The sequence below is a fragment of the Trypanosoma brucei genome, chromosome 10 (assembly GCF_000210295.1).
Source record: "Trypanosoma brucei gambiense DAL972 chromosome 10, complete sequence".
NCBI classification, from domain to species: domain Eukaryota; phylum Euglenozoa; class Kinetoplastea; order Trypanosomatida; family Trypanosomatidae; genus Trypanosoma; species Trypanosoma brucei.
The window spans coordinates 3209765-3234972 of NC_026743.1; the positions used below are offsets into that span (position 1 = coordinate 3209765).

The following is a 25208-nucleotide window of genomic DNA, read 5'->3' on the forward strand; positions in this document are numbered from 1 at the left end:
CCCTCAGTGTAACTTGTCGCTAGATCTATTCATCGTTGATTGACTGTTGATGAGTTGGGAGTTAACCCATCAACAGTCACAAGCTCCACGGAAGGAAGGAGCAAGAAGGTGGAGGAGGAGATGTTTCACTTACTCAGCTACGTGTTGACAGCGAAAGGGAGTCCATTTCCTCCCTATCCCATACCTAAACTGACGCAGCGGTTTTGAGCAACAGGAAAACTGTTGTGCAGCAACAAAAAAGGCACATTACAGAGGATGGGGAGCGAAGAGTGGGAGGTCGCTGAGCAATACTCACCTCTCCCTTCCTATATTCCACTTATTTGGCACAGGATGCTCTTTTTTTAACGGCATCACGCCACCTCAGTTTGCATATCCCTAACTTTCCATGCTTTCTGCGACACTTGTCCCACCGTCACATATGAATCTGAGGGGATGGCGCACGTAGTTTTTGGACATCAGTTTGTTCACCCTTATACCCTTCACTTACATGCTATATAGCTTCAATGCATCCCCCCCGTTTATCATCTTACATACAAATATATTCCCCATTCTTAAAGTTTATCCCTCCCAGATCAATAATATCCCCTAATATTAATTCTTCCTCCATTTTACTCTTTTCCTCCCGAATAAAATAAATTGCTGCAGTGACCAGCATATCGCATTTTTTTTGTCATTAACCCCTCATTACATTGCTCACCCACCCACCAATGCTTAAGGAAGATAGATGAGGCGAGTTTGGTTCGGGTACCCCTTCACAGAGTGGTCGGCATGCACGACAACCACCACGTCTCCAGTGCTGGCATATTTCTCCTTCTTCGCAAAATCCAAACCGAGTTTCACGCGCTTTTCCTTATCCTTGTCCTCACCACTCTTTGCGGCGTCGTAGAAAACACTCACGACGGAGCGCGTCACGTTGAGTTGACGGCACGTTTGCAGACGTGTGGTGACACAAATGATGGGGCAGTTCGGGCGGTACTTGCTGATGAGGCGAGCACTTCGGCCCGTGTTGCTTAGCACGAGCATTGCCTTGGCTTGTACCTCAAATGCAGAGGCGACGGCGCTGCTGCAAACGGCCTCTTCGGGGCACATGGGGATTTTCTGCAGGTTCTTAATGCTGTTGAACATAACAGTATCGTGCGTTGCGCTCTGCGCCTCGACACAGATGCGAGCCATGTACTGTACCACTTCGTTGGGGTACTTCCCTTTGGCCGTTTCACCGGAAAGCATGACACAGTCGGCTCCGTTGAGAACAGCATTGGCAACATCGGATACTTCGGCACGTGTGGGGCGGGGGTTTGACGTCATGCTCTCGAGCATTTGCGTGGCACAGATGACAGGTTTGCCCACCACGTTGCACTTGCTGATGATGCACATCTGCGCCACACACACCTTCTCGGCGGGGATCTCGACGCCAAGATCACCACGAGCAACCATAATGCCATTGCTCGCTTCAATGATGGAGTCAATGTTCTGCACACCCTGGTGGTTTTCAATCTTGGAAATGATAAGGATGTCTTTTCCCTTCTCACCGAGGGCGGCGCGCACCTCACGAACCTGCTCAGCCGTGCGGATGAACGAGGCAAAAATCATATCAACACCTTGTGCCACACCGAACTCCAAGTCCTTGCGGTCCTTCTCGGAAACGGCGGGCAGATCCACCTCACAACCTGGGAGGTTGATACCCCTGCGGTCGGTCAGGCGGTGGTGATTGTTCACGTGGCACTTCAGCGTGGAGTCGTCCTCTTTGCTTAAGACGCGGAGAGTCATCACACCGTCGTCAACATAAATGGAACCGCCCGGGCGTACCGCGTTCGTCAGTTGTGGGTAGTCGATATAGAACTTTTCCTTTGTGCCAACCTTCTCATAGGCGGGATCGGTAGTGACACACACGATGTCACCAGGGGCGAAGCTCACCTCACCATCCTTGAAGAGGCCTGTACGGATTTCAGGACCTTTCGTGTCCAGCGCAATACCAATATGAAGGCCAAGTTCAGCAGCAGCTGCGCGAACGTTGTTTATTGTCGTCTGGTGGTATTCATGGGATCCATGGGAAAAGTTCATACGGGCAACAGACATACCACTCTTCATTAGGTTTTTCAGGGCTTCAACGCTCTGTGTGCTGGGTCCGATGGTGCACACAATGCGGTTGGCACGGTGTTTGGCCACCGGCTCAAAAATGGAGAGCCCAATGTTGTGCTCTAGCTGCGACATGGACTCTTCGGAATAAATCTGTTTTGTCTGAATTGTTCCTTTATTAGGTGATAATTAGTATACCACAATTTGTTCTTTTTTTCCTTGGTTATTTGTGTTTAGATGCTTTATGCTGCTGTAGTTCTATATGAAGAAAAGGGTAGAAAGCAAACGAAAATGTAATTGTGGAGGCATAGCAATGCATATCGCTCTGTAACACCGCGCTCTTGCCCATCCGTGTAATTGAAAGTAGCAGATGTTAGGGAGGCTCCCTCCATTTTTTTCATTTCCCCTTTCCTCAAGTCGTGCGTCAGCGCACACGTGAGAAAAGGAGAAAAATGATTAGGCTTCGGGTTTTAAAAAGCGCAGATAGGGGAAGCAGCGCGCCGTAAATGGGGCAGTGTGATGTGGCAAAAGGTATTACCGTATCATGAAGAAGGCGGAAGAACCGTTATACATAAAGTGTTTTTCTAACTCAAACAACTCTTCCCTATTCCTCTCTTTCACCAATATCCTCCCGATAGGCCACTTTCTTCACTTTGATACGTTTGTGATCGAAGGAACAAAGAAAAAGGGAGCAAATGCTACCACCACTAAGGTGAAAGCATTGATGTTTCCTTCCATCAATTCTACAACATGATTAACTAGAGAAATTATATATAGTAGCGAAGGTACACCACAAGGAGACAAAGGGCGTGCACAAGAGCAAAGTTAAAAAGAAGGCAAGCTCCTTTCCTGTTATTTTTTGTCGTGTTGGTATGGACCTGTAAATGGCCCTGCTTTAAGCACGGTGCAGGTGCCGCATGCTCACCCACGCTGCATTAGTGGCACCTTTTCACTAACCAGTTGATTGTTATACGCCCCAATAATATTCAACGTGATATTCTTTTTTCCTCCGCATTCTTCCCCGCCACTTACCCCCCCCCCCCTTTACTCCGCTGCGCTTTCTGGCCCTAACCCTGCTGCTTTTTCCCTTTCCCTTCCCTTCCATTTCCTTTACTTTTTTGTCCTCTCTAGACTCTTTTCCATCTCCATACGAGTCACCTTTCGCCTTGACCGCGCGGACCGCGTGCGCGGTTTGTTGATAGAAAGGGGTAGTTAATACGTGTACAGGACGAGAAAAGCATGGGACCAGCAACATCCCTACCTCACGACACAATTATTTACGCAAAATCCTCCCCCTCTCCCTCATTGGTTTCATCTTCTGTAGCGGCTGCCTCTTCCTCACCTTCTTGCTCTTTCTTCTCCTCATCCTCCTCGTCATCGCTGGAGAGTTCTGGTTCGCCTGTTTTGATGTGACTGGAGTACTCCTTCAGTTTGGCACGGATATTTTCCATGATTCCACCAATGTCTTCCAGGAACCTCGGTGGCTGCTCGTCAACAAGCTTGAACAATTCCAACTTCTCTTCACTATGCTTGATGACTCGGGGTTTTGGCGCCGAATCCCTCTTTGCTTTATTGGCTTGTTGCTTCTGCTTCTTGCTGTCGCCTCCGTTCTGATGACTCATGCCATCGTTCAAGACCACGGCACCTTCTGGGGCAAACTCCGCTGGGTCAAAGTTTGCCGCTGCCTCCCTCCTGGCCCGCTCCTCATTCTCGCGTTGAACCATAATCTTTTGGTCCCTCAAATACTGTAGAAGGGTGTCGCATGCCGCGATTTCCACCTCGTATGGGTTCATGCGACGCAGCGCACGCTCACGCTTCTCCGCCAACTTGGGGGCATTCTTTCGTTCCAGGAACCTGCGGTGGCGTTCCTTGCGCACTTCCTCCATTTTGGCCATGTGCTTAGCGCGGGCTTCATCACACCACGACTTCCACACCTCCATTGCCTTCTGGAAGTCCTCAGAAAGTGCGTTCATTTCCTTGGTAATACTGGTGATCTTTGCGCTGATCTCATCACACTTTTTGAATACTTCCTGCCGATTCGCCCCAGCGCTCCTCATTTTGTCATCTTTCTCCATTTTGGTTGATCGTTGTCCCTTGTATTCTTCATTGAGACCCCGAATGCGCTCGTTAATTTCTTGGATCTCACGTTGCAACGTCGCCTCGCAGTGCTTTGCCTCCGCGATGGCCTCGGAAACAGGCTGCAGCTCCTGCAAGTACCGTTTAGCATCCTCAAGTTGGCCTATTTGTCGCATGATGCGCTTCTCGGCGGCGAGTCCACCGCCACTTGTCTCCATTTTTTTCGTCATGTACTCGATGGCCTCGTCGAACTCCTCCACGCTTTTAAAGCCGCCCAGGTCATCTGTCAGAGAGCGGAGTTTCTTCACGTACTCGTCGTGTTTCTTCCTTACTTCAATAATCTCCTCTGACTTTTTGGAGCGCATTTCTTGTTCAGCCTTCCGTTTGTCATCAAGCTCCTTGAGCCTCTGTCGGATCTCGTCGCGCTCCTTGTCAGGCTCACTTTTTGGTCCCAACGAAGCACGTAGCTCCTTGATTTGGGCGATAAGAGCCCCCTTCTCCTGCGAAAGTGCTTTCATCTTGGTTCGGTGCTCCATTACATCTGGTCTCGGAGGCGCCCCCGGAGCTGTCATCCACCGCGGTTGAGGGCGCCTTTCCGTCGGCGCGGGCGCAGCTTCAGGTGCCGTCTCTGTCTTGCTCATTGCTGCTGATGCTTTTTGGCAGAACCTTTCCCCCTTGGTACACTAATCGTGCAAATTAATGAGGCAACTTCCTCAATCTAATTATATTATTCTTATTTTGTTCCTTTTTCCACTCTTACAACGTATTCCCTTATTGTTGTCAATTAATCGCCTCTCCAATGCAACTTTAGCCAACTCTCTGCCCCCTTTGAAATTCCTTGCTATTGTTGTCTAAACAGAGTTATTAGTTGACCAAGAGAAGAGGCACTCTGATTCGTGGGAGGTGAGCAAAAGCGCATACAGAGCAGAAAAAAAAAAGGGAGACAATACCCCTAGAGGATGCCAAACACATGGCGCTATCGTCGGCGAGCTTTTGCGTTGCTGCGCCACGTATTGGCCCGCATAAATTCAAATGGTGGCAATAGGAGTTGTGCGAGTACACATGCGACTACCATAAACTTGATGACGCAGCCGGTGGAGTTTTCCTGCTTCCCCCTCTCCTCTTCCTTTGAGAATTCCCCTGAGTTGCCAAACCGATCCACTGGTGTGCACCTCCGGATGCGGAGCGGTGCAAAGCAGCCCAAACAAAAGACATGTGTACAGAAATAAAAGGGTAATGCCCACCCCCGCCTCGCCCCCACATTACATAAATCGGGAACATATTCTTTTCCTTCTTCTTCATGTACTCCAGCATGTAAATAAATGGATGTGCTTACGTATTCTTTCGCTGAGAGTGTGCTGCAAAGGGCATCTAAAGGGGCAGATGTGATTATATCCGCTTCCTCAAACAAATTTTAGTGGAGGTGGCGGAAACATAACGAACATGTTCCGTCCCCTTCCACACCCCAGGAACAGCGTTCCCATCAAGTTCACAATTCATAAGGTGAAAAATATTCCCCTTGCATTTTACCTTTGCTTTTAATCAGGCACCATAAATGTTATTTGGAACTCCTTTTAGTATTATAATTCTTCCCTTTTCCTTCATGCAGATTAGTGTGGCACAAAATATTTGTACAGAAAAAGTCCAAAGATACCTCCAAACAATGGAATAACTAGTGGAGCCCAGAAATAATAATTTGCATGTGAAAACACCTTCCCACCAAAGTGAATGGTCTCCGTGAGTGGGTAAGAAACTTCCTCTCAGGGTCCCTATCCATCGTGCTGACGAAAATTACGAAAATAAACGAAACCTTCAATGTAATATTTACTGGTTAAACTGGCTGCCGTTTTCTCTTTTCCCACGCGAATTCGGAAGTCGCTCTCCACCTCCCTTTGTTTGTGTGGAGGAGCTCCAGGTATCAAACAAAGTAAAAATAAAGAAAGCTCATTAAAATCTATAATAACAATCAAATATTCCCCAATAGAATGCACCACCACCTCATTTGTAAAACAGAAGTGAATCATCAAGTGCGAATTTGCCCCGGCATACTATCCCTCACCTCCCAACACAACAAAATCAGCGGTTAAAACACACATGCAAACAGCTGTGGGATGAAGAGAAGTAAAGTGCAACAACAAAGAGATGTACGACATGAGTGAAGTAAACCGAGATTCACCTTAACGTCTTCCCAAAATATGTATTTAAATGACGTTAGGGGTGCAACGAGGGATTATCCAAGTGGTTCAGCGCTATTCAGTGACAAATTTTATGTGTGTATTCTTCCATTGGTGCCCTGAGCGAACATAATCGGGGTGGCTCGAAAAAAAAAAAAACACATGAACAAGCGCGCACACACACACACACACATATATATATATATATAAGAAAAAAGTAAACATGAGATTAGTGATGGGGAAAGACTTTCTTACGCTGCTGAAGGGAGCAACAGCACCTATGGATTGCGCCATCTGTTCACCTTATTTATCTCTAAAAATTAGTGTCCCCTTCGATCATTGTACTTAATACAATGAAACAAAACGGCAACCAGAAAGGCAGCTCATGCACTCAAAAACAGGAAAAGAATCGTTTTTTTTTAACACGAATTAAAATAACGCTTTTTATATACTTAGTACATACGGTGAAAAATATTCCCCTTGCGTTTTACCTTTGCTTTTAACCAGGCACCATAAATGTTATTTGGAACTCCTTTTAGTATTATAATTCTTCCTTTTTCCTTCATGCAGATTAGTGTGGAAGAAAATATTTGTACAGAAAAAGTCCAAGGATAGCTCCAAAGAATGGAACAACTAGTGGAACCCAGAAATAATAATTTGCATGTGAAAAAACTTCCCCCCCGAGAAGGATCGCACCGAAGACCCTGGGACCGAAATCAAGTGAGGGATTCATCGCAAGGGGAGACGCTAAGCCGAAGTTGTTGACCATGGCGAAGACAAGAGCACCAACTGCCAACGGCTCGTGTCCCTTGGCAGGAGAGTTATTGGGGTCGAAGATACCGCAGACACAGAACAATAGCATCGCCGTACATATAAACTCACCAAAGATACAAGAAAATATACCATTTGAATCCCTTGGGTACATGGCAAACACCCATGCGGTCCCCTTTTCACCGAAGGCAGTCAACTCACCACCACCATGCGCCTTCAGGAGATCAGCAAACACTCCGTAAGCGCAGGCAGCACCAAGAAAGGCACCGAGCATCTGCGCCGCGATGTAGCCGGGGACTTTTCTCCAAGGGAAATCACCGAAAACCGCATTGCCAACGGTGACGGCAGAGTTGAGATGGCCACCGGAGATGCCCAGTGAAACATACAGAGCCATCGTGACAGCCACACCAATACCAATCGTAAGACCGAGAAGCCCCAAATCTGGAACAAGTAGTGAGGTGATAACCGCGCCCTTAGCGATATATATGAGGACGAAGTTTCCCAGAAATTCAGCCACGTAGTCGCGGTAATTTAGCCGCAGTTCCCGTGGTGCCCAAAAGTTGATGCCTCCCGGTACTTCCTCTTGAGCCTCCGCCACCTCATGTTTCCGGTTGCTACTGTCGTCGTTTCCCTGAACACGGACCTCCACCGTTCCATCCTTATTAACCGCTTGTAGCTCCATGGGATACGCCACATTGTCTGGTTGGCTCTGCATTCTGATTTTCTGGAGCTTTTTTTTCTTGTTGCTCGAATTCAATTTTTAAATAATGTCTGATGTGCTGAAGGCGCTACCTAACAATTGTTTTTGTTTCCTCCTACACTGTTACACAAATAGTCAGCAGCGGGCGATAGAATAGGGGGAACGGGGTTTATAAGGTAGCAAAGCACCTTGCGTGACGCAAGAATGAATGTTCGGAAGTGAGGAAAGTAATATCGACAGCATTAACAAGGAATTCCCACATGCGCATGCGTGTGCGTAGAGGAGTGAAACGAAGAGCAATATCGCTAATCGTAATTTGAATGCCTCTCCGAGGCACATCGTTGCGTGGTAACGTAAACAAATGGGATGGGGAGAGGAAAGTGAAAGAGGGTGGAAGATGTGGCAACCTACTAAGGTTCCGTCATGTATTCCCTTCCTCCACATTATTATTGTTATATATTTCTACCCGCTGAATAAAAATAGACAAGTGATAAAAATAAGGGATGATGAAAAGACAAACACAGCATTTACCTCTACAGGGGCACCGCACCCTCTCGGTTAAACCGCTATAAACTCCTTACAACACATCCTTATTGTTTGATCCCATTCTCTTTCTTTTATTCCCCTTAGGTTAAATTATAATGTGACATAACAGAGCAGTTTGCCTTCGCCTTTGGAGAAGGCAAAAACTTCAACACTCACCGTTTCACCCGCATTCTTCGGGAGAAACAAAACCTCTCTGTTATATTCTTAACTCATATATATGGTGAAAAATGATCCCTTCGTTTTATTTTTCATCTTTCCTTTTAGCTAGGCACCATCAATGTTATTTGGAATTCCACTAACCGTCAATACCCTTCGCCCTACCCTGGCCGATTAGTGTGGAAGAAAATATTTGTACAGAAAAAGTCCAAGGATAGCTCCAAAGAATGGAACAACTAGTGGAACCCAGAAATAATAATTTGCATGTGAAAAAACTTCCCCCCCGAGAAGGATCGCACCGAAGACCCTGGGACCGAAATCAAGTGAGGGATTCATCGCAAGGGGAGACGCTAAGCCGAAGTTGTTGACCATGACGAAGACAAGAGCACCAATAGCTACCGTTTCGTACCCCTTGGCAGGAGAGTTATTGGGGTCAAAGATACCGCAGACACAGAGCAGTAGCACTGCGGTGGAAATGAGTTCAGCAAAAATTGGATAAAATATACCATTTCCTTCCGCGGGGTACATGGCAAACACCCACGCAATCCCCTTTTCACCGAAGGCAATCAACTCACCACCACCATGCGCCTTCAGGAGATCAGCAAACACTCCGTAAGCGCAGGCAGCACCAAGGAAAGTGCCGAGCATCTGCGCCGCGATGTAGCCGGGGACTTTTCTCCAAGGGAAATCACCGAAAACCGCATTGCCAACGGTGACGGCAGAGTTGAGATGGCCACCGGAGATGCCCAGTGAAACATACAGAGCCATCGTGACAGCCACACCAATACCAATCGTAAGACCGAGAAGCCCAAAATCTGGAACAAGTAGTGAGGTGATAACCGCGCCCTTAGCGATATATATGAGGACGAAGTTTCCCAGAAATTCAGCCACGTAGTCGCGGTAATTTAGCCGCAGTTCCCGTGGTGCCCAAAAGTTGATGCCTCCCACGGGTTTCTCTTGAGCCTCCGCCACCTCATGTTTTTGTACATCTGCATCCCACCGCTCATTGCTACTGTTGTCAACGTTTCCCTGAACACGGACCTCCACTGTTCCATCCTTATTAACCGCTTGTAGCTCCATGGGATACGCCACATTGTCTGGTTGGCTCTGCATTCTGATTTTCTGGAGCTTTTTTTTCTTGTTGCTCGAATTCAATTTTTAAATAATGTCTGATGTGCTGAAGGCGCTACCTAACAATTGTTTTTGTTTCCTCCTACACTGTTACACAAATAGTCAGCAGCGGGCGATAGAATAGGGGGAACGGGGTTTATAAGGTAGCAAAGCACCTTGCGTGACGCAAGAATGAATGTTCGGAAGTGAGGAAAGTAATATCGACAGCATTAACAAGGAATTCCCACATGCGCATGCGTGTGCGTAGAGGAGTGAAACGGAAGGAAGAAAGAAAACAACAAGTGGAGTTTCAGCCTTCTTTTTCTCGATTATTCTGATCTGATTTCCCCCTTTCCACTATGATGCTTGTATATGATCCCTCCTTGGAGAGCGGTGCAATGCAAAAGGTTATACTGACAGGGTCAAGATGATGCCGACAAAAAAACTAGGAGGGTGAACTGTGCTCAGGAGGACCATCAAAACCCTCTACCAGCTGTTGCCATGCACCACGCGGTAACCGCCTTACCTCCGCACTTCTTCCCATAGTCCTCATTTCCCCTTCTCCTCCCACCCATCCAACCGACCTCCCGTTGTAAATATCTCTCCACCATATCTTGTTCAAACAAGTTGTCGTCAGTGAACCCGCTGATTTTGGTTTTCGTATTCGCTGAGAGGTGTTTTAAACCATGGTTGGCAAAACTCATTGCCTTCACGGAGGATAAACACTTCCGAATTGCCAGTTGTAACCACCAGCATGCCTCCAGTGGGCGACCACGAGAGACGCCATACCGGCTCATCGAAGAGGACGCAACTGCGCTCCCAACCACCGCTCACCTCTCCCATGGCATCCCTTCCCCCTTCGCCGCTCCGCAACCCCCGGTCATCAATACAAGTCGTGAGGTGACTCCACTGTTTGCGGTGAATGATGACACTCCTGTCCTGTCCGCAACTAGCAATAACTGCGTATCGCGTCGCAGCGGAAAGAGGTTCGAAAGCAACGTCTCGCACCCAGTCTGTGTGACCTTCGAGCAACTCCAGGAAGTGATAGGGATGGGCCCCAGCAGCGCCGCCTTCGGGTAAGTACCACAAACGAACTCGTGAGTCACATCCACCAGAGACCAAAAGCCTCCCGTTACCCAACTGTGGACAAGTGGGCGCAAATGATACGCATGTGGCTCCCATGGCATGTGCGATGTTGTTGCTGTTGTTACTCAGTTTAACGCTCTCACGCCAGGCACCCTCTTCATATGTTGTTACTGCCACGGTGCCATCACTACTCGCCGTCGCAAGCATGGGAGATTCGGGTGCCCACTGTACGGCATTGACGCTACCCTGGTGAATGTCAATCACATGCACTGGTCGCCATTGGCGTGTGGGTTGCGACACTTCTTTCCATACAATTGCCTTGTGATCGTAGCCAGCCGATGCCAAGACAGTGCCAAAGCGCGGGTGTGCCCAACTCACCATCCACACGGGACCCTCATGACCTATGAGGGTCGCAACTCGCTGCATCTGACCGTCTCGGACCGTGTGAATGCCTATAGTGCGGTCGGAGCTTGCGGTCGCGAGTTGCTGTCCGTAGTAGTCGAATTGCGTGTCGTGGATTATGTCCTGATGTTCCTGAGGTTGCTGCTGCTGGAATTGTTGGGGCTGCTGTGGTTGTCTCTGTTGATGCATATCATGGGGTGCCACTGGTGCTGCCTGGCCGTAGCCACCAATAGTGCGGTTTTGCGACGGGTATCTAGTTGAATGAAGCATTATTGGTATCAATATTCAATTTCTTCTCCTTTCCTCAGTTCCTGGTATTAGCTTTTTTTTTTCGCCCTTATCAAACCTTATCAACTCCTGCCTTTTCTTATCCACCTAATGGAAGCAAATGGTAGTCCGCGGCGCCGCAGCGTAAAGGTCAAAAGGGGGAAATAACAACACGTCATAAAAGATAGATAGCGATTGTTTCAAGTGACAATTTGGCACAGCAACGAATCGCACGAAACACGCACGATGATGGGCAACCCGCTCAGCGACAAAGGGCTCACTTGTGAGCCAAATCGCATAGCCAGCTTCCGCAACAACTGGTAGTACCCATTGAAATGGCTGTCGTAGCCTGCAAGCATATTCTCTTTGTTGTAAAAGCAACTATAGCGACATAGTTTCCCTTCACAACTTCTTCCACCGTTATCATCATAGACAGGGGGAGGGGTGTTGATTAAAAAAAAAACTACCCACTCTTTCCGAACACAACCATCGCATAAAATTAAGAAAATGATACTAATGAGATTGTATAGGATGGCTGACCCCAGAGTTCACTCAACAATGCCGTCGCTCGATGGCCATAACACTCTCCAGCGCTGCCGCGGCTCCCCTTCCAGTAACGCTATCATATGGTTCCCCGCCCAACTCGTTTTCACCCACCCACTCTCCCTGAAGGTCCTCGTCACTAGCCCAAAGTGTGCTGGCGTGCCCACCACCCGCGTGTGAAGAAGAAGATGGGAAACCCACGGAGGGGTTTACATCCCCGTCCAACACCGACAACCGACGCAACAGAGACAACTCATAAAGCACTATGTGTGTGTGCGCCAACTTCCACTCCTCGCGCTCCAGCACTGCCTGCGCTACCTTGAGTCCCGCAGTCGCAAGCATCTGCCGCTCCAACTCACCAACCTCAACTACCGTTTCGTTATTGTGATCTTCAATTTTAATGCCACTCTCACAGGACCGCCTTTCCCGCTTCCGTCCAACTACTTCCTTCTGTCCACCGTTTTCCCCTCCCGTGTTTTCTTCCCTTGCCGCGCAACGAGGCAGAAGCCTCTTTACCAGTGGCACAGGGCAATCCCTGTAGCTAAACGGAAGTGGGCAATATTGAAGAATGTCACTATGGCACAGGCTATTCTGGTTGTCCTCTCTCACGTCCATGCGAAGTGCCGGAATGCATGGTACGTTGCCACCTAATGCCTGCCGTTTTGAGAGCCAATACCTGCGGACCTCCTCTACCACTGTGGCGTCTGCGCCAGTTGCGGTGACACCTTCAAAAGTGGAAACGGGCTGCCGGTGTATGGGGACCTCCGCGTTCATGTATGAACCCAACTCGAATGCAGTGATGAGGTCCTCAAACAATGTTAGAGAAATTTTGTGACGTGTTGCTTGAGGGGTAACCGACGATTCGATGCTCCCCGTTTTACCTTTCGTTGTGGTTGTCGCGACTGGGAGCTGTGTGAGCCACTGTCGATCATATTGGTCAGCGATGTAGTGCACTCTCACGTGTTTCTGCCTGTTCGGCGGGGAACCGCAAAGAAGTTGTTGAGGGAGAACGAATGGCTCTATGTCGTGGAGAGCAGTAGACCATTCATCGCGTCTCTTTATACCAGGGCGGGCGATAGAAGCTGGTGCGGTGCTATTTGTCCCACATCCAGTTAGCAAAGCGTCGCGAGCATGCGGACGGGATTTCTGAATTGCGCTGGAAGCGGGTGTAGCTGACGGACCCGGAAACACTGTGCCTGGTGACAACGCCACTTCGCTTCGTGCTGAAGTGGTTCGTGACATGCCAGCGCTGCTGCCAGACGGGGTAATGGCAGTGGCGCCACCTCCCCCAATCTTGTCGGTGCCAACATACTGTGAAGCAAAACTCTGCTGTTGCACATTTACCCTACGGAGGGCGAGCTCCTGATAAGGCATAAGCTTCGGATGAATCATTGGAATTATAGCGAGACGCCCGTCAACGTTCTACACAAGAGAGATATTTCCCCTTCCTCCTGTCCTCTCCTTCCACCACGTACCTAACACAACAAAATTATCCAAGGGAAAGAAAAAACAAAGAAAAATCACATACGCATACATATGTATTCGAGAGACTGCTCAAAAAATGAAAGGTTCCCATGTGCTCCATTCTCTTTTCAAGTCTTTTAGTGAATTCCCGAACTTATGAGCCTCCATCTCTTCTCCCTTCCTCGCTTTTTAACCTTACGAACGTGAGCTCTAGCAGTGATTAAGGAAAACACGAGCGCTAACAGCTCCTCACTACACTCTTCCGTATGGTATTACGACCGGAGATAAACCTGAACAAAATACGACGACAGGAGAGTAAAGGGCACGTGTAAAGATCGTCACAACGATATGGAAAACGGACCGTGAGTGGTCGTTAACGCAACGAGGGCACCTTAAACTGCCCCCCTTCCCAATAAGAAAAAAATGATACAATAGTGGGGGAAAAAGCTATATGAGCATCCTTTGTAACTGAGCATAGAGTCATACGCCCTCCACGCATGTATACGTGGCGAAATATGACATGTATTTCATTGCCTTGAGGCGGCACCACATTTGATTTCTCTCAGCGCTAACTATTGAAGCCCGATCCGCTGCCAGGGATTACCAACCATATTCCAGAGCCTCAGAGGTGAGGATGGAGCAAACGCCGACAATCCCAACAGAGGGGAAACGCACTAGCGCACAACGAGAAACCCAAAGAACAGAAGGAAGAAGAACAGAACGGCAAATATTTTTATTATCAAACCGCGGTTGGAAGTGAGATTCGCCAAGTAGCGCAGCAGTTCGTTACTTCCAGCATTGACGTGCCGCAGTGATGTCTCAACGTTTGTGTCTATGCGGAGAACAATTTCGTTTTGTTCATGCACGAGACGAGTGAAATCATTGAACATTTCACCCACTTCAACTACCGCTGCCTCAATCTCCCGAACCGCCTCACTGCGCTGTTTATAATACTGCACATTTTCTCCTCTACTCGCCAATTGCATTTGTTGCTGCTGCTGCATCTCCTGATCGTGAAATAATGCGCTCTCAAATGTTTGTGGTCGATCCCCCGTGGTAAACATGTGACGACGTTGTGCATTACTTTTCATTTCCTTTGTCTGTTGCTGGAGGGTTGAGCGAAATGTTTGTCCAGTTCGTGCCAGACGTGTGCGCAATGTTTCTACAATAGTGTCACTATGCTTTGTCTGGGACTGCACAAGTGAGTCAACGTCCGCCCTCCCTCCCCACAAACTGTGTGCTTCACTGCCACTAGAGGCCCTCGTTCGCGCAAGCACCACCTTCTCAGCATCTAAGGCACGCGCTTTAAGTTCGTCGAGGGTATTCAAATCTGCATGAAGACGCTGTAATGACGTTTTAACCACTTGTGTGAGGGCTGTCACTTCGGATGAGCGATCTTCAAACACAGTCTGCCGTTGTGTAAGTTGCGTCAGCCGCATGATGGACTCCGACACTTTCGCCAAGTCGGCGGCGAATGCCTGGGCAAAACGATTAAATATTTGTGTCTCGTTACTCGAACGGAGGCCGGAGTTCGACTGCAGAAGTTCTCCCCGAGAAGGGTCGATATGTCGCACGCCGTTGTGCAGTAAAACTTCACCATGCTTCATGCCGTTGAAGATGCTGTGCAGCTCATTTGAACGGTCGCGCTCTACAACCATAGTTGGAGGTCAGAATTCGGCTCGCTAACTGGAGGCCCCTTCCCTTCTTAGTCCCTTCCTTGAAGTTTTCTCTGGTCCCTCTTACCAGGAGAGGAAAAGAGGGCATATGTTTGGGCAGGATTCGGGTCTACACAAAGAAGAACAAAAAAAAAACAAGATAACAAGAACTGCAATGCCTTCTCTTCCCCAAAGAAAATTTGCGTAACGCCGTCGCCACCTTTGATATATGTTTGTTTGGTGATCGTTTGACATCTGCAGCCAGAATCGTTTTGCTGTGGCAACATGGTAGTGAGTGGAGAAACGAACACGATGACACACCAAACCCTTAGACTGACCGGAAAGAATCGGCGTCGTCACATTCATCAGTATCTACGTCGCTATCAATGTCTGTCACTTCGTTGTCGTCAACCTCATCGCGTTTTCGTTTGGTTCTGTTTGCTTCGCCTCGACCACGGAATGGATCCAGCCACTTCTGCATCTCATCCTCGAGAAAAGCGCCATAGGCTTTTGGGATGAAAACCATGCGCAGTTCTTCCACGTGTCTGGATCGGTCCGCCATCACGCGACCTTCGCCGATTCCTTCCCCACTTCCAGATGCATCCCCTCCCAAGCCACACGCCGCATTTCCTTTCGAGAGGACAGCAGAGACAAGATTTCCGTTGTGTCGCTTGTTTAACCGCATCACCATTTCAAAAGCTGGTTCGTCGCGAAAGGAAACCAACGAGCCAACCTCGACACGAACACCTTTCAGTTTGGAGCGAAGCTCACTGACTGAGGAGGGCGAAAGGTCTGACTGCGCCCTCATGCCGCCATGCAAAATGGATGATGTGCCCTGAGCCTTCTATTAGGAAGACAATGGGAAAAATTAATGGGAGAGTTGCAGTTCCAGAAATGTTGATAGCGGACAAACATCCCACGAAGTTCTTTACCGAATACGATTTGATGCAATTCACAAGAGGACCCCCCCCCCGAACCCTCGCCACGTAGTTTACATAATCTTTGAGTGTTGCGTTGCCTGTTTATCTTCCAAACACCTCCCATTTGCGCTTTACAGGCATAAAACGCACTTTTAGTCGTCAAGTTGCGTATGCTCCGTGCCATACCGTTCCTTAGCCATCAACTCGTTCATGAGAACATTCCTCCTAGTGGAGTAGAAGCTCATCGCACAATCAGCAGCTAGAGCGAGATGATAATCCCTCTGCTGGAGCATTAGGTTGATCCTACCTGTCGTCTCTTCGGCTGCTAGACTCCTACTTGCCTCCGCTGACAACAAACGCTGCAACAGTTCATATTTTTTCTGATGGTACCGTGCCTCTCTGACCTCTGTAAATTGCCGGGAAGCGATGTGTCTGAAGTGGAGGCCTTGAAGGCCTTCGATGTCCGACCGCTCCTTTTGCTCTGTCTCCATAAACGCAAAGATTTGGTTTGCTTCTCGTTGCCTCCAGACGAGCCGCAGTGCTGCGGCCTCTTCTGCCTTCTTCATCCTTATCTCTTCCTCCCTGCGCTCGCGCTCTACCTGTTTCTTATGTGCTTTGATCCAATCCCTTGTTTCCCCATCCTCAAATACCTTCATGCCCGCTGGTTCCTCGACAAACATAATCACCCTCCGGTGTAGACACTCTAGCGTGAATGTTATCTCTATCAGCATGTCATAATACTCACTCTCGATGACCCTCCGTTCAGCTTCTTCTGCCTCAATTGGGTGGATCGATGAAAAGTACACTTGATACACAGATTCAAATCCCAACACACTGGCTGCTGAGTTGCAGATGGCAAGGAACTCAACGAACTCGTATTCTTTCAGGTTGGCCCGCTCCGTGGCTTCATGCGTGAGTACTTCCCCTAATAAGGCAACGATGTACTTACTGTCCCGTCCCTTGAAAGAGTCATAAAAGCATTTGAAGTATCTCCTCTCATCAGCAGCTCTTTTTCTCCTGTTTTCCGTGCTGTCCTCGTCACCGAAAAGGAGATGGTTCTCTTCGACCCGCATCGTATACCACGCGTCATCGTACTCAAGGAGCCGCTTGCACACTAGGTCGAACCGATCAACCGACTCATCTAAGTTCACTTCCCCCGCCGCTACTGCTTCCGTCATTTGCACCTCAGGCCACGAGCAAACGGAAGCGATCGTTAAATAAGAAAAGACACTGGGCCCTTCCCCCCCTCCCGCTTCCTACAGCAAATCTTATATATAACACCCCCGGCTCACGCATGGATCAAGTGAAGCAAAATGGAAGATGAGCACAAATCAGTCTGCAGAGTAGTAGAACGTAACCCAAGCATGTAAGTTTCATAGTTGATGATCCATACAATACAAAGGAGGGGGAGGGGTGTTCCAACTGAGGAAGGTGTGACAACAGAAGGCACCGGAGCGTCCTTCCCGAAAATAAAACCAGTTTGAACCACACCTTTTTGCATTACATGAAAAGATAAACCCGATTGTGTTTTGGGCGAAATATTACACATTCATCCAGAAAGAAGGGAAATCAGCAGCACCTCCCACCGCTTCCCCACCCTCCAATAACCCCAACCCCCTGTGTTTTGGTGCACACTATGCACGGGTACTGTGGTACCGGGTGGAGAAAACAACAACCGCAACAAAAAAGGGCTAGGCATCCTTTTTTTGGAGTTTAACCCATTGCCCTCTTCGCCAGTGTATTTTTCAAAAAAAAAAAAAAGACCAACGAAACAGCACTGTTCCAAGGTGAGGGGAGGGAAGAAATAAGGTGGTGCACGCAAGCGCGAGGGGGACAAAATAAGGCGATGGAGACACTTGCCTTCTTCCCACACACCTCATTCATGCACATACGAGTTTGCTTCGTAAGGAATGGCAGCTGCAGCAAGAAGTGACCGTCATATACACATACATGTATATATATATATATGTGTGTGTGTGTGTGTTCGTACATGACGCAGTGAAATGTGAAGGTAATGTGGAAAAAGCAACGAAAAGGGGGGGGGGAGAACCTAGTTAGAATCAGATAGAAAAATGGTTACAAAATTTGTACATGTGGGACGAAAAAAAAAAAACACTCTCATGAGGTAGGACAATCGAAACCCCATCGACGCTCAGGGTTCTCCCGACTCACTACCTGTTTCAGCCTGCTGTCAGTCACTCGCGTAGCCTAACTTTGAAAACTTTGTCTCGTGCAGAACGACCAAGTGGCCGTCGTCGGCACCAACTGCGAGCTCGAACACACTACCGTCACTTCCATCGAAGCCAATGCTATTTCTCCCGTTGGGGAATCCCGAGTTTTCTTGTTCGTATCCCTCAAACAATACACATACGCTTGCAATCCTGAAACTATGTTTATACATTTGCAACGGATGTGAACAACTCTGCCTAAAATGGTAAATCCATCCCTCGCTTGTGCTAATGAGTAGGTCCCCATTTCGTTCTTTCAGCAGCGAGATGTTCACTACGTATCCCTTTTCATTTCTCCGTTTGGTTCCCCCGAACGAGTTATTCACCTCTTTCGATAGAAAAAGACCACTGTTGTTTCTTGCGGCGGAAGGCACACCTCCGGCCAAAAGTGTCTGCCTTGTCACATCCCTTTCCGTCACCGAATTCAGGTAGTATTCGCGCACCAGGATGCCGTTAACAAGATCCCACAGGAACACCCGACCATCTTCGCCCCCGGAGAAGACGAAATTTCCGTCCACCAGCAGAGCCGTGACACCATCCGTGTGGTAGATGCCCTTGACCCTTATTACCGGTTCGGGCTCTTCTCGATTCACTTTCCGCGCCGAAAACCTCCTCACCGTTTTTTCAGAAAGTTTGGCGAACCTCGGCACCCACGGTGCCGGTGGCTCGGATGGAATGGAGAATCGGGGTTCCAGTTTGTGTGCACTCCACGTGCTAATCGTCCCTACGGTGTCACCCACAACGAAATATTGACCAACTTCACTGAAGTCAACACACAACAACTCATTATTGGAAACCTTGGTAGAAAGGTAAGGAACTGCCTTTGCCTCATTAGCTCCTCCCCACAGTTTCAAATGGCCGTCGTAGGAGACAGTTGCAAGAACGTCGATACACCCCAACCGTGCAACATCATCATCCCTCATTCCTTGGGACGACAGAGCTTGTTGCACGCACCATCTAGAAATGCGGGCCCCAACAACTCCACTGACCGTATTTTGATGAAGACCCTTAAACCATGCACATTTCGGGAGTTGTTGCCCACAATGCCAATAACGAATGCTGCCATCGTCGTGCCCTGTCACCGCAGTATTCCACCGCAAGTTGTAATAAAAGCATGCAGTGTCATAATATCTACCTAGTTTTTCCACCTCTGCAGAATTGGCCGTTCGCTTACCTGGTTCCACACTCATTCTTTCTACCATGGGTGTCGTGTGCTCAAACCCTTGCGCAGAGTTTACGACGGAAACACGAAGCTCTGCAAAGTCCTTCTTCAGCGATTCGTTATTATAACTACAGATGGGGTGGAAATAGCTCCCCCACACGTGAATGATGCCGTCTCCAGAGCACGTGAGAACCCGCGGTTGGTAATGTTCATCTACCTCGTGCACCTGACACATAAGCTCCTCCTCTGTGAATAGTTCTGCAGGTTCATTGTCACTTGAGCTACATGTGAATTTAAACTTTCCAAGGCAATTGGGCGCAGCAGTGTGTGGCCGCATCAGCCTCTCACTGATCGACGATTCTTCAAGTTCCATATGATCGCTTGGTGACGGCGGCTTCTTCAATATATCGTCAAAAATGCCGTTGGTATTGATTGGGGATGGCGACAGAGTATAACGGGACGAGGTGCCTGAGGGTTGCTGGACGGCAAAGATCCCCACCACCCTGTCGCTGTGTGGTTTGAACTCTAACTCCGCGTACACAGATATAACCAGGTCATACAGTTCCAATCCCATCGTGCACGCTACAAAGAAAGGGATCCTCGTCACTCCTGGCTGCTGTCGTTGCCGTTGCACAGATGCTGCTTGGTAATGGGAAGTTGACCTAGACCGGGGGCTCTCTGAGGCATCCGAGAAGCCCTGGCCGCCGTTTTCCCCGGTCGGATGTTCACCCTCATAGTAACGCGTTCCAGAAGGAAGCAGATGAAACGCAACATTGTTTCGCCCCCCATCGCTCACGTCCGGAACCTTGTACGACGCCACCATTTTGTTTGAAGTGTTATCCCAGACAAAAACAGTATTCCGGTTGTCGAGTAAGATCATGTAGTCCAGGGCATTGATATACAAAAGATCCAGAAAACGCAGCGCCTCGCCACAACCTCGTACCTGCGCATGGGATGCGGAGGAAATCAGTTTGTGGCTTTTTAGCTGTGTGCTCCCTCCACTCGATGGTCGGTGTTGCTTCTTGTCTCGCGTCGAGAGACCGGAAGCGTGAGGGCCTACTTTACTTAGCGCTGTAAGGCTCGGATGCACCACCATGGAGGTGAGTTTCAACCGTGATATGTCTAAGAAACGCACCGACGGGCTATATCCAACAACAGCTAGGATATTATGCCTGTGCATGGGGAACATGCGTGTGATGGAGTTGGTGCTTTCACTACCCTTGACACCAGAAAGTTCGATCGAACGTGCTAGCCTTGATTCCTCGCTGATTGTACGCATTGTGCGCGTTAATTGAAGCCTGGATGGTGAATCACCCCTATGAGAGACCGATATGGGGGCTTTCCCTCCCCCTTCTTTTGCCAAGTTGCCGCTGAAGAGCGAAGAAGAGAACTCACTGTTGATTTGTCTTGTGCTACAAGACTCCCCTTCCCTTACTAGTTGGACACGCTGCGCCTTTCTTACTTCTGCTCTTGCAGCCACTGCTCTTTGGTTGCGAAGTGCCTCCAAAAGGGGTTTCCCCCACCGACTAGATCCCTGGAACAACCCAACATTCCCCCGTGGAGACACCTCACCACTTTTAAGGTAACTTATAACCCCATCTTCGCTACATATCATGATGTCCCCTCCATGCGAGACGCGATCCCCGGCGTAGCAAATGTGCCGCACCCACCCATTGCAGTGAAATACCTGATACCCAAGATACTGAGGTAATCCAGATGCGGAGCCAAACACAGTTTTCTCAGAGTTTTGCCACACTCTCACCGTACCGTCCATTCCCCCACTCAGAAGCAAATCACCATATACTTCTAAGGAAGTTACAGATCCATTGTGCACATGCCCAATGGTCTGCACTAACTTTCGTGTCTGGACGTGGTGGGTAAAGTGTTGGAGGGTCCTTGTCTCGCGATTGTCCTCATCGCAGTTCTTTTTGTCGCGCAACACCTGTCGGTATCGGTTGTGCACATCCCACACCAACAGACTGCCGTCCACACCACCTGAGACGGCTAGATCGTTAATGGGATGATAAACGAGAGAAGTAACGCTACACGAACCGTGGTAACCGAGCAACGAAACACCTCGGGGGGCCTGCTCATATAAACACAGGAGTTCAGCCTCGTCGGCATCTCCTTCCGCTCCCCTATCTGATGAGCCGTGCTCGCTTCCCTCCACTGGCCTCTGCTCACCATCATCATCATCATCATCATCGTCCCCGCCTTTGTTTGAAGAAGCGGTCTCGCTTGCACTATTGCCTCTACGCCGCACTCGCTTCGATTCCCCAGCAGACTGTCGCATCGCCCGGAGGTGAGAAGCAAAGGGATAGAAGGTAACGTGGACTACCGCTCCGGTACTGTATCCCCACAGCGCCTCACGGTCCTCTTGCGTTGCTTCATTATCTCCCCTCTGCGGCAGAGGCCCAGGATTTCCTTTTCCTGCTTTGCCTGTCCTTTTTTGAACAAACCGCCGCACGAGCTCGACAGCCGTCAGACGCGACGAGTCAACCTCCGAAAATACGCAGCCTGATCGGTTGACTTGGCTACAGTACGCATCGTTGCTCGGCACTGTGTGCACGCCATACGCGAGGCGGCAGCCTGCTCCCTTTTCCTCCAGCCGGTTACTGGGGCTCTTATCACGTTTGATATTTGTTTGTGGCAAAGGTGGTTTTCTCTCCAGCAGACCATTGGCGCGGTTTCCAACCACATCTCTCATGGCGCTGCCATCACAGTCGCCAAATGAGGGGAATACTTGCCCTAGTTGCGGCTTTAGCGCCTCGAGTAACGACAGAAGTCCAAGACCCATCAAGTGGTATCGGGCCGCATGTTCACGGAGGAGGATTTCAGGTGGAATGCGCGGAAAGCATTCCCGCCGCACTATTTCCGTACTGGTTGGAAGAGGCGCGCTGCATGGATCATCCATCCACGCGTGCTGGGATGAAATAAGAGCAGCCGTATACTAAGTGTCAGTGCAGCAGTTGCTCTTCCTCCTTCCTAATGTCAAACTTCCTCCACCTCTTCCTTCCTCTGTTTCTTGATATTTCCGTCCTCTCTAAATGACAGTTTCAACTTGATAAATATTCTCTTTCCAATTATCTCAGCCGGCTCCTACCGTCACCGTCTGGAGCCCCGCGAGATTGACGCAAAGTTCACCTCAATGGTGCCCTCAGGAAGCGCACTTATTTCTTGTGTTGATGTGTTGAGAAATAAGTGCTTAGTGTGGGCATTTCAAACACAGGGGAAAAAAGTATGCCGAAAGCTCAAGCAGAGACATCGATAACAGGTAAAACAGAAGAAAAAAAAAGTAAACAAGCGTAAACGGAGACTATGGCGTTAGCTGGCGCTCACAGTGATTGCCACATTTGTCTTAATAGGCATAATTCCCTCGACAGTACGCCACCATCAGAGGTGTCCCCACAAGTGCCACCTCATGGAAAAGAGGAAGAAAAAAGAATGAGGTAAAAAGAGGAGGAAAGATATGTTCGGGGAAAATAATGATCAATCGAGATTGAGATGTGTGTCAAGGAGGGGAAACACACTAACAAGTAGCAGTGCACCAAACAAAAAAAAAGGTGAGTGGAAAGAACAACGTGAAAAACTGACCTTCATCATCACAGACCCTGACGAAGAGGGATATGTAAGAATGGGAAGAGTAAGTGGCATAAGCTGCTTTATGAGCTACTGCACGCAAAACAGGGAGTATGTGAGCACTAAACATAATTCGGTTAATTGTTATGTTTTCCCCTTTGATTGCCACACAAAAGTCACCGGACATGGAAGGGTAAACAAAATAAATGCGCAGCTCCCGTAATGAAGTGCCGGCCGTGAGAGTGCATGCAACGGTGCCAATCACCTCCCTCTGTCCCTCGCGCTTTGACGTAGGAATGTAAAGGGTAAATGGGTTCACAAATTCTCTCGCCTCCGGCTTGTTTCGTTTCTCCTTCGGGTTTCACCGAGCTTATCCAACCGATGTACTTCTCTTACCAATCGGCCCGCATCCACCTTCAAATATATTACAATCTCCTCATCCCACCCATCCACCACAAGTACCACCCTCTACTCCCCTGCCGCTTCTCCCCCTGACCGATATTTTCCAACATTTCGGCATTATCACCCTTCTTCAATGATCGTCATTCTTCCCACATACTTTGCCCATATCCCTTTCGCCCGGTGCACTGCTTGTTACACCCCGTTCATTTTCTTCCCCACCTCCACAGAGGCCTCAACATCCTTGCGTTCACCACATCCCAATTAATATTCTCAACTGACGTCTTCCCTTCTTCTCGTTGATATACCTCAAACATTTGGGCGGTAATTACAGTTCGCCACCAACGTTAAACCATCACAAGACCAACTTCATTAGCCGGAATGCTCGGATAAGACCAGTTGTAGAAGTAGTAGTAAAGGTTTCCGTCCCCGGGGCTGAATTTAAGTTCTTTTAAATACGTCCCATTGTCGTAAATGTCAACAACGTTGCAAACATCGAATCCATTAAGCTTCACGATGATAAGAAGATCATTCACCAACTGTGTTATGCTAACGCTGGTTGCAGCGGTGTAGTATACGTACGCTACCTTCAACAACGAGTGGTTACTGTTGCCGATAATGGTAGAAGGAAGTGAATAGAACGAGAAAAAATCCGTAATCACCTTCTCACAGCCCCCTGTGACACACTTTGTCCCTGTGGGTGTGCCCTTTGAGGTTTTACCGGCATTCTCTTCGTCTTTTCCTGGACCCACCGGCGACTCCACAACGTAGGAGAATACGACACCCTCGCGGGGGAGGAAGTAATGCGCCACCTCCTCCTCATTGAACACGGGAGCAACATCAAACGACGCCAACCTCTTAAGGAGAAGCTGCGTCACCTGTGGGACATCTGCTGGTTCCATGAGTCGCAAACCACGTGTTTTGGTTTTGTCGGGAAGTCGGTACAGGCGCTCCATAACCGCAACTGGATTCTGAAACCGCTTGTAATGTGGTGGAATCCCAGAAAATTTAACGTCCACAAGCTTCTGTGAGTTCAGGCTGCGGTGGAAGTAATGGCCTTTGGCAAACGGTGTTGGAAGAAGAGTCCCAGATGTGTAGACGGCGTGCCAAATGTTCATGAGATTAACCCGACGCGTCACCTCCTTGATGAGGATGGGCCCAAGTCTTCTCTGCCGAAGTTTTTTGTGCACGCAAAGAAAATTAATCTCGCAAATAGTCTGAGGCTCTAAGTAATCGTTTATAACCTCTTCTCCTCCATCCTCCCCATGCTCTCTCTTCTCTAGAACCATTTTTGGAGTGCCTAGGCGCATCGTGATTGGGACACCGGCAACGAACCCGAGCACCGACTTGTTGGATTTTAGCCGCACACCAACGTGCCACGACTGGTGATATCCCGGAGGCATAAGTGCCCAGCGCAAAAACTCCTCCGAATAGTTGAATCGAAACATGCTTTCGCTGTCCTCAACATAATTATCACGAAGAAGTTCGTGGACACCTCGAAGGTCCTCAGGGTTGGCTACATCGGGTGACCACCACTCAAATGTTGAGGGAAGACTGTACGGCTCAGCAGGTACCGCATCTAAGGACGATTCCATAATAAACCCAACCTTATCGGCATCAGGAGCACCAGGTTGCCGCACAGGCTGCGTGCTCCAGAACTGGTGTTCCGTAAATGCTTTGTCAGTCATTTTTCAACAGCGGGCAGACTTCTTCAAGTGATTTAAAACAGTGTCCCTTCCCCTTCAGTGTGTGTTGCAGCTGTTCCTCGTCGTAATGTGCGTTTGACGTGTCCTATGTGTCACTTCTGTTAATTTATCTTCCCCCTTTCTATTTCGCTAGATCGACAAAAAAAAAACGATATTGCTGGAGCAGAACATTCCGATCGAAACTAAAT

At 48.8% G+C, this 25208-nt stretch overlaps 13 protein-coding genes across 13 annotated transcripts; 1 reads left to right on the forward strand and 12 right to left on the reverse strand.

The window, feature by feature from the left end:
• Positions 1 to 711: 711 nt before the first annotated feature.
• On the reverse strand, positions 712 to 2211 carry TbgDal_X16520 (pyruvate kinase 1, putative; the record flags this gene model as incomplete). The annotated part of the gene is made up of 1 exon (XM_011780511.1): positions 712 to 2211. One exon carries the CDS (start codon positions 2209 to 2211, stop codon positions 712 to 714), a length of 1500 nt encoding a protein of 499 aa, XP_011778813.1.
• A 1142-nt stretch (positions 2212 to 3353) lies between these two features.
• On the reverse strand, positions 3354 to 4793 carry TbgDal_X16530 (hypothetical protein, conserved; the record flags this gene model as incomplete). Its single annotated transcript, XM_011780512.1, has 1 exon — positions 3354 to 4793. The coding sequence occupies one exon, from the start codon at positions 4791 to 4793 to the stop codon at positions 3354 to 3356; it is 1440 nt and encodes a 479-aa protein (XP_011778814.1).
• A 2104-nt stretch (positions 4794 to 6897) lies between these two features.
• TbgDal_X16540 (aquaglyceroporin (small solute channel),putative) lies at positions 6898 to 7812 on the reverse strand (the record flags this gene model as incomplete). The annotated part of the gene is made up of 1 exon (XM_011780513.1): positions 6898 to 7812. The coding sequence occupies one exon, from the start codon at positions 7810 to 7812 to the stop codon at positions 6898 to 6900; it is 915 nt and encodes a 304-aa protein (XP_011778815.1).
• A 120-nt stretch (positions 7813 to 7932) lies between these two features.
• TbgDal_X16550 (hypothetical protein, unlikely) lies at positions 7933 to 8241 on the reverse strand (the record flags this gene model as incomplete). Its single annotated transcript, XM_011780514.1, has 1 exon — positions 7933 to 8241. The coding sequence occupies one exon, from the start codon at positions 8239 to 8241 to the stop codon at positions 7933 to 7935; it is 309 nt and encodes a 102-aa protein (XP_011778816.1).
• A 432-nt stretch (positions 8242 to 8673) lies between these two features.
• Positions 8674 to 9612, reverse strand: TbgDal_X16560 (aquaporin 9, putative; the record flags this gene model as incomplete). Its single annotated transcript, XM_011780515.1, has 1 exon — positions 8674 to 9612. The coding sequence occupies one exon, from the start codon at positions 9610 to 9612 to the stop codon at positions 8674 to 8676; it is 939 nt and encodes a 312-aa protein (XP_011778817.1).
• Positions 9613 to 10242: 630 nt separating this feature from the next.
• On the reverse strand, positions 10243 to 11367 carry TbgDal_X16570 (protein transport protein Sec13, putative; the record flags this gene model as incomplete). The annotated part of the gene is made up of 1 exon (XM_011780516.1): positions 10243 to 11367. The coding sequence occupies one exon, from the start codon at positions 11365 to 11367 to the stop codon at positions 10243 to 10245; it is 1125 nt and encodes a 374-aa protein (XP_011778818.1).
• A 549-nt stretch (positions 11368 to 11916) lies between these two features.
• On the reverse strand, positions 11917 to 13299 carry TbgDal_X16580 (hypothetical protein, conserved; the record flags this gene model as incomplete). Its single annotated transcript, XM_011780517.1, has 1 exon — positions 11917 to 13299. The coding sequence occupies one exon, from the start codon at positions 13297 to 13299 to the stop codon at positions 11917 to 11919; it is 1383 nt and encodes a 460-aa protein (XP_011778819.1).
• A 746-nt stretch (positions 13300 to 14045) lies between these two features.
• On the reverse strand, positions 14046 to 15029 carry TbgDal_X16590 (syntaxin 5, putative; the record flags this gene model as incomplete). Its single annotated transcript, XM_011780518.1, has 1 exon — positions 14046 to 15029. One exon carries the CDS (start codon positions 15027 to 15029, stop codon positions 14046 to 14048), a length of 984 nt encoding a protein of 327 aa, XP_011778820.1.
• Positions 15030 to 15354: 325 nt separating this feature from the next.
• Positions 15355 to 15834, reverse strand: TbgDal_X16600 (hypothetical protein, conserved; the record flags this gene model as incomplete). Its single annotated transcript, XM_011780519.1, has 1 exon — positions 15355 to 15834. One exon carries the CDS (start codon positions 15832 to 15834, stop codon positions 15355 to 15357), a length of 480 nt encoding a protein of 159 aa, XP_011778821.1.
• Positions 15835 to 16098: 264 nt separating this feature from the next.
• On the reverse strand, positions 16099 to 17124 carry TbgDal_X16610 (hypothetical protein, conserved; the record flags this gene model as incomplete). The annotated part of the gene is made up of 1 exon (XM_011780520.1): positions 16099 to 17124. One exon carries the CDS (start codon positions 17122 to 17124, stop codon positions 16099 to 16101), a length of 1026 nt encoding a protein of 341 aa, XP_011778822.1.
• A 1013-nt stretch (positions 17125 to 18137) lies between these two features.
• On the reverse strand, positions 18138 to 22250 carry TbgDal_X16620 (hypothetical protein, conserved; the record flags this gene model as incomplete). The annotated part of the gene is made up of 1 exon (XM_011780521.1): positions 18138 to 22250. The coding sequence occupies one exon, from the start codon at positions 22248 to 22250 to the stop codon at positions 18138 to 18140; it is 4113 nt and encodes a 1370-aa protein (XP_011778823.1).
• Positions 22251 to 22805: 555 nt separating this feature from the next.
• TbgDal_X16630 (hypothetical protein, unlikely) lies at positions 22806 to 23138 on the forward strand (the record flags this gene model as incomplete). The annotated part of the gene is made up of 1 exon (XM_011780522.1): positions 22806 to 23138. The coding sequence occupies one exon, from the start codon at positions 22806 to 22808 to the stop codon at positions 23136 to 23138; it is 333 nt and encodes a 110-aa protein (XP_011778824.1).
• A 523-nt stretch (positions 23139 to 23661) lies between these two features.
• On the reverse strand, positions 23662 to 25002 carry TbgDal_X16640 (N-myristoyl transferase, putative; the record flags this gene model as incomplete). Its single annotated transcript, XM_011780523.1, has 1 exon — positions 23662 to 25002. The coding sequence occupies one exon, from the start codon at positions 25000 to 25002 to the stop codon at positions 23662 to 23664; it is 1341 nt and encodes a 446-aa protein (XP_011778825.1).
• Between the last annotated feature and the right edge of the window lie 206 nt (positions 25003 to 25208).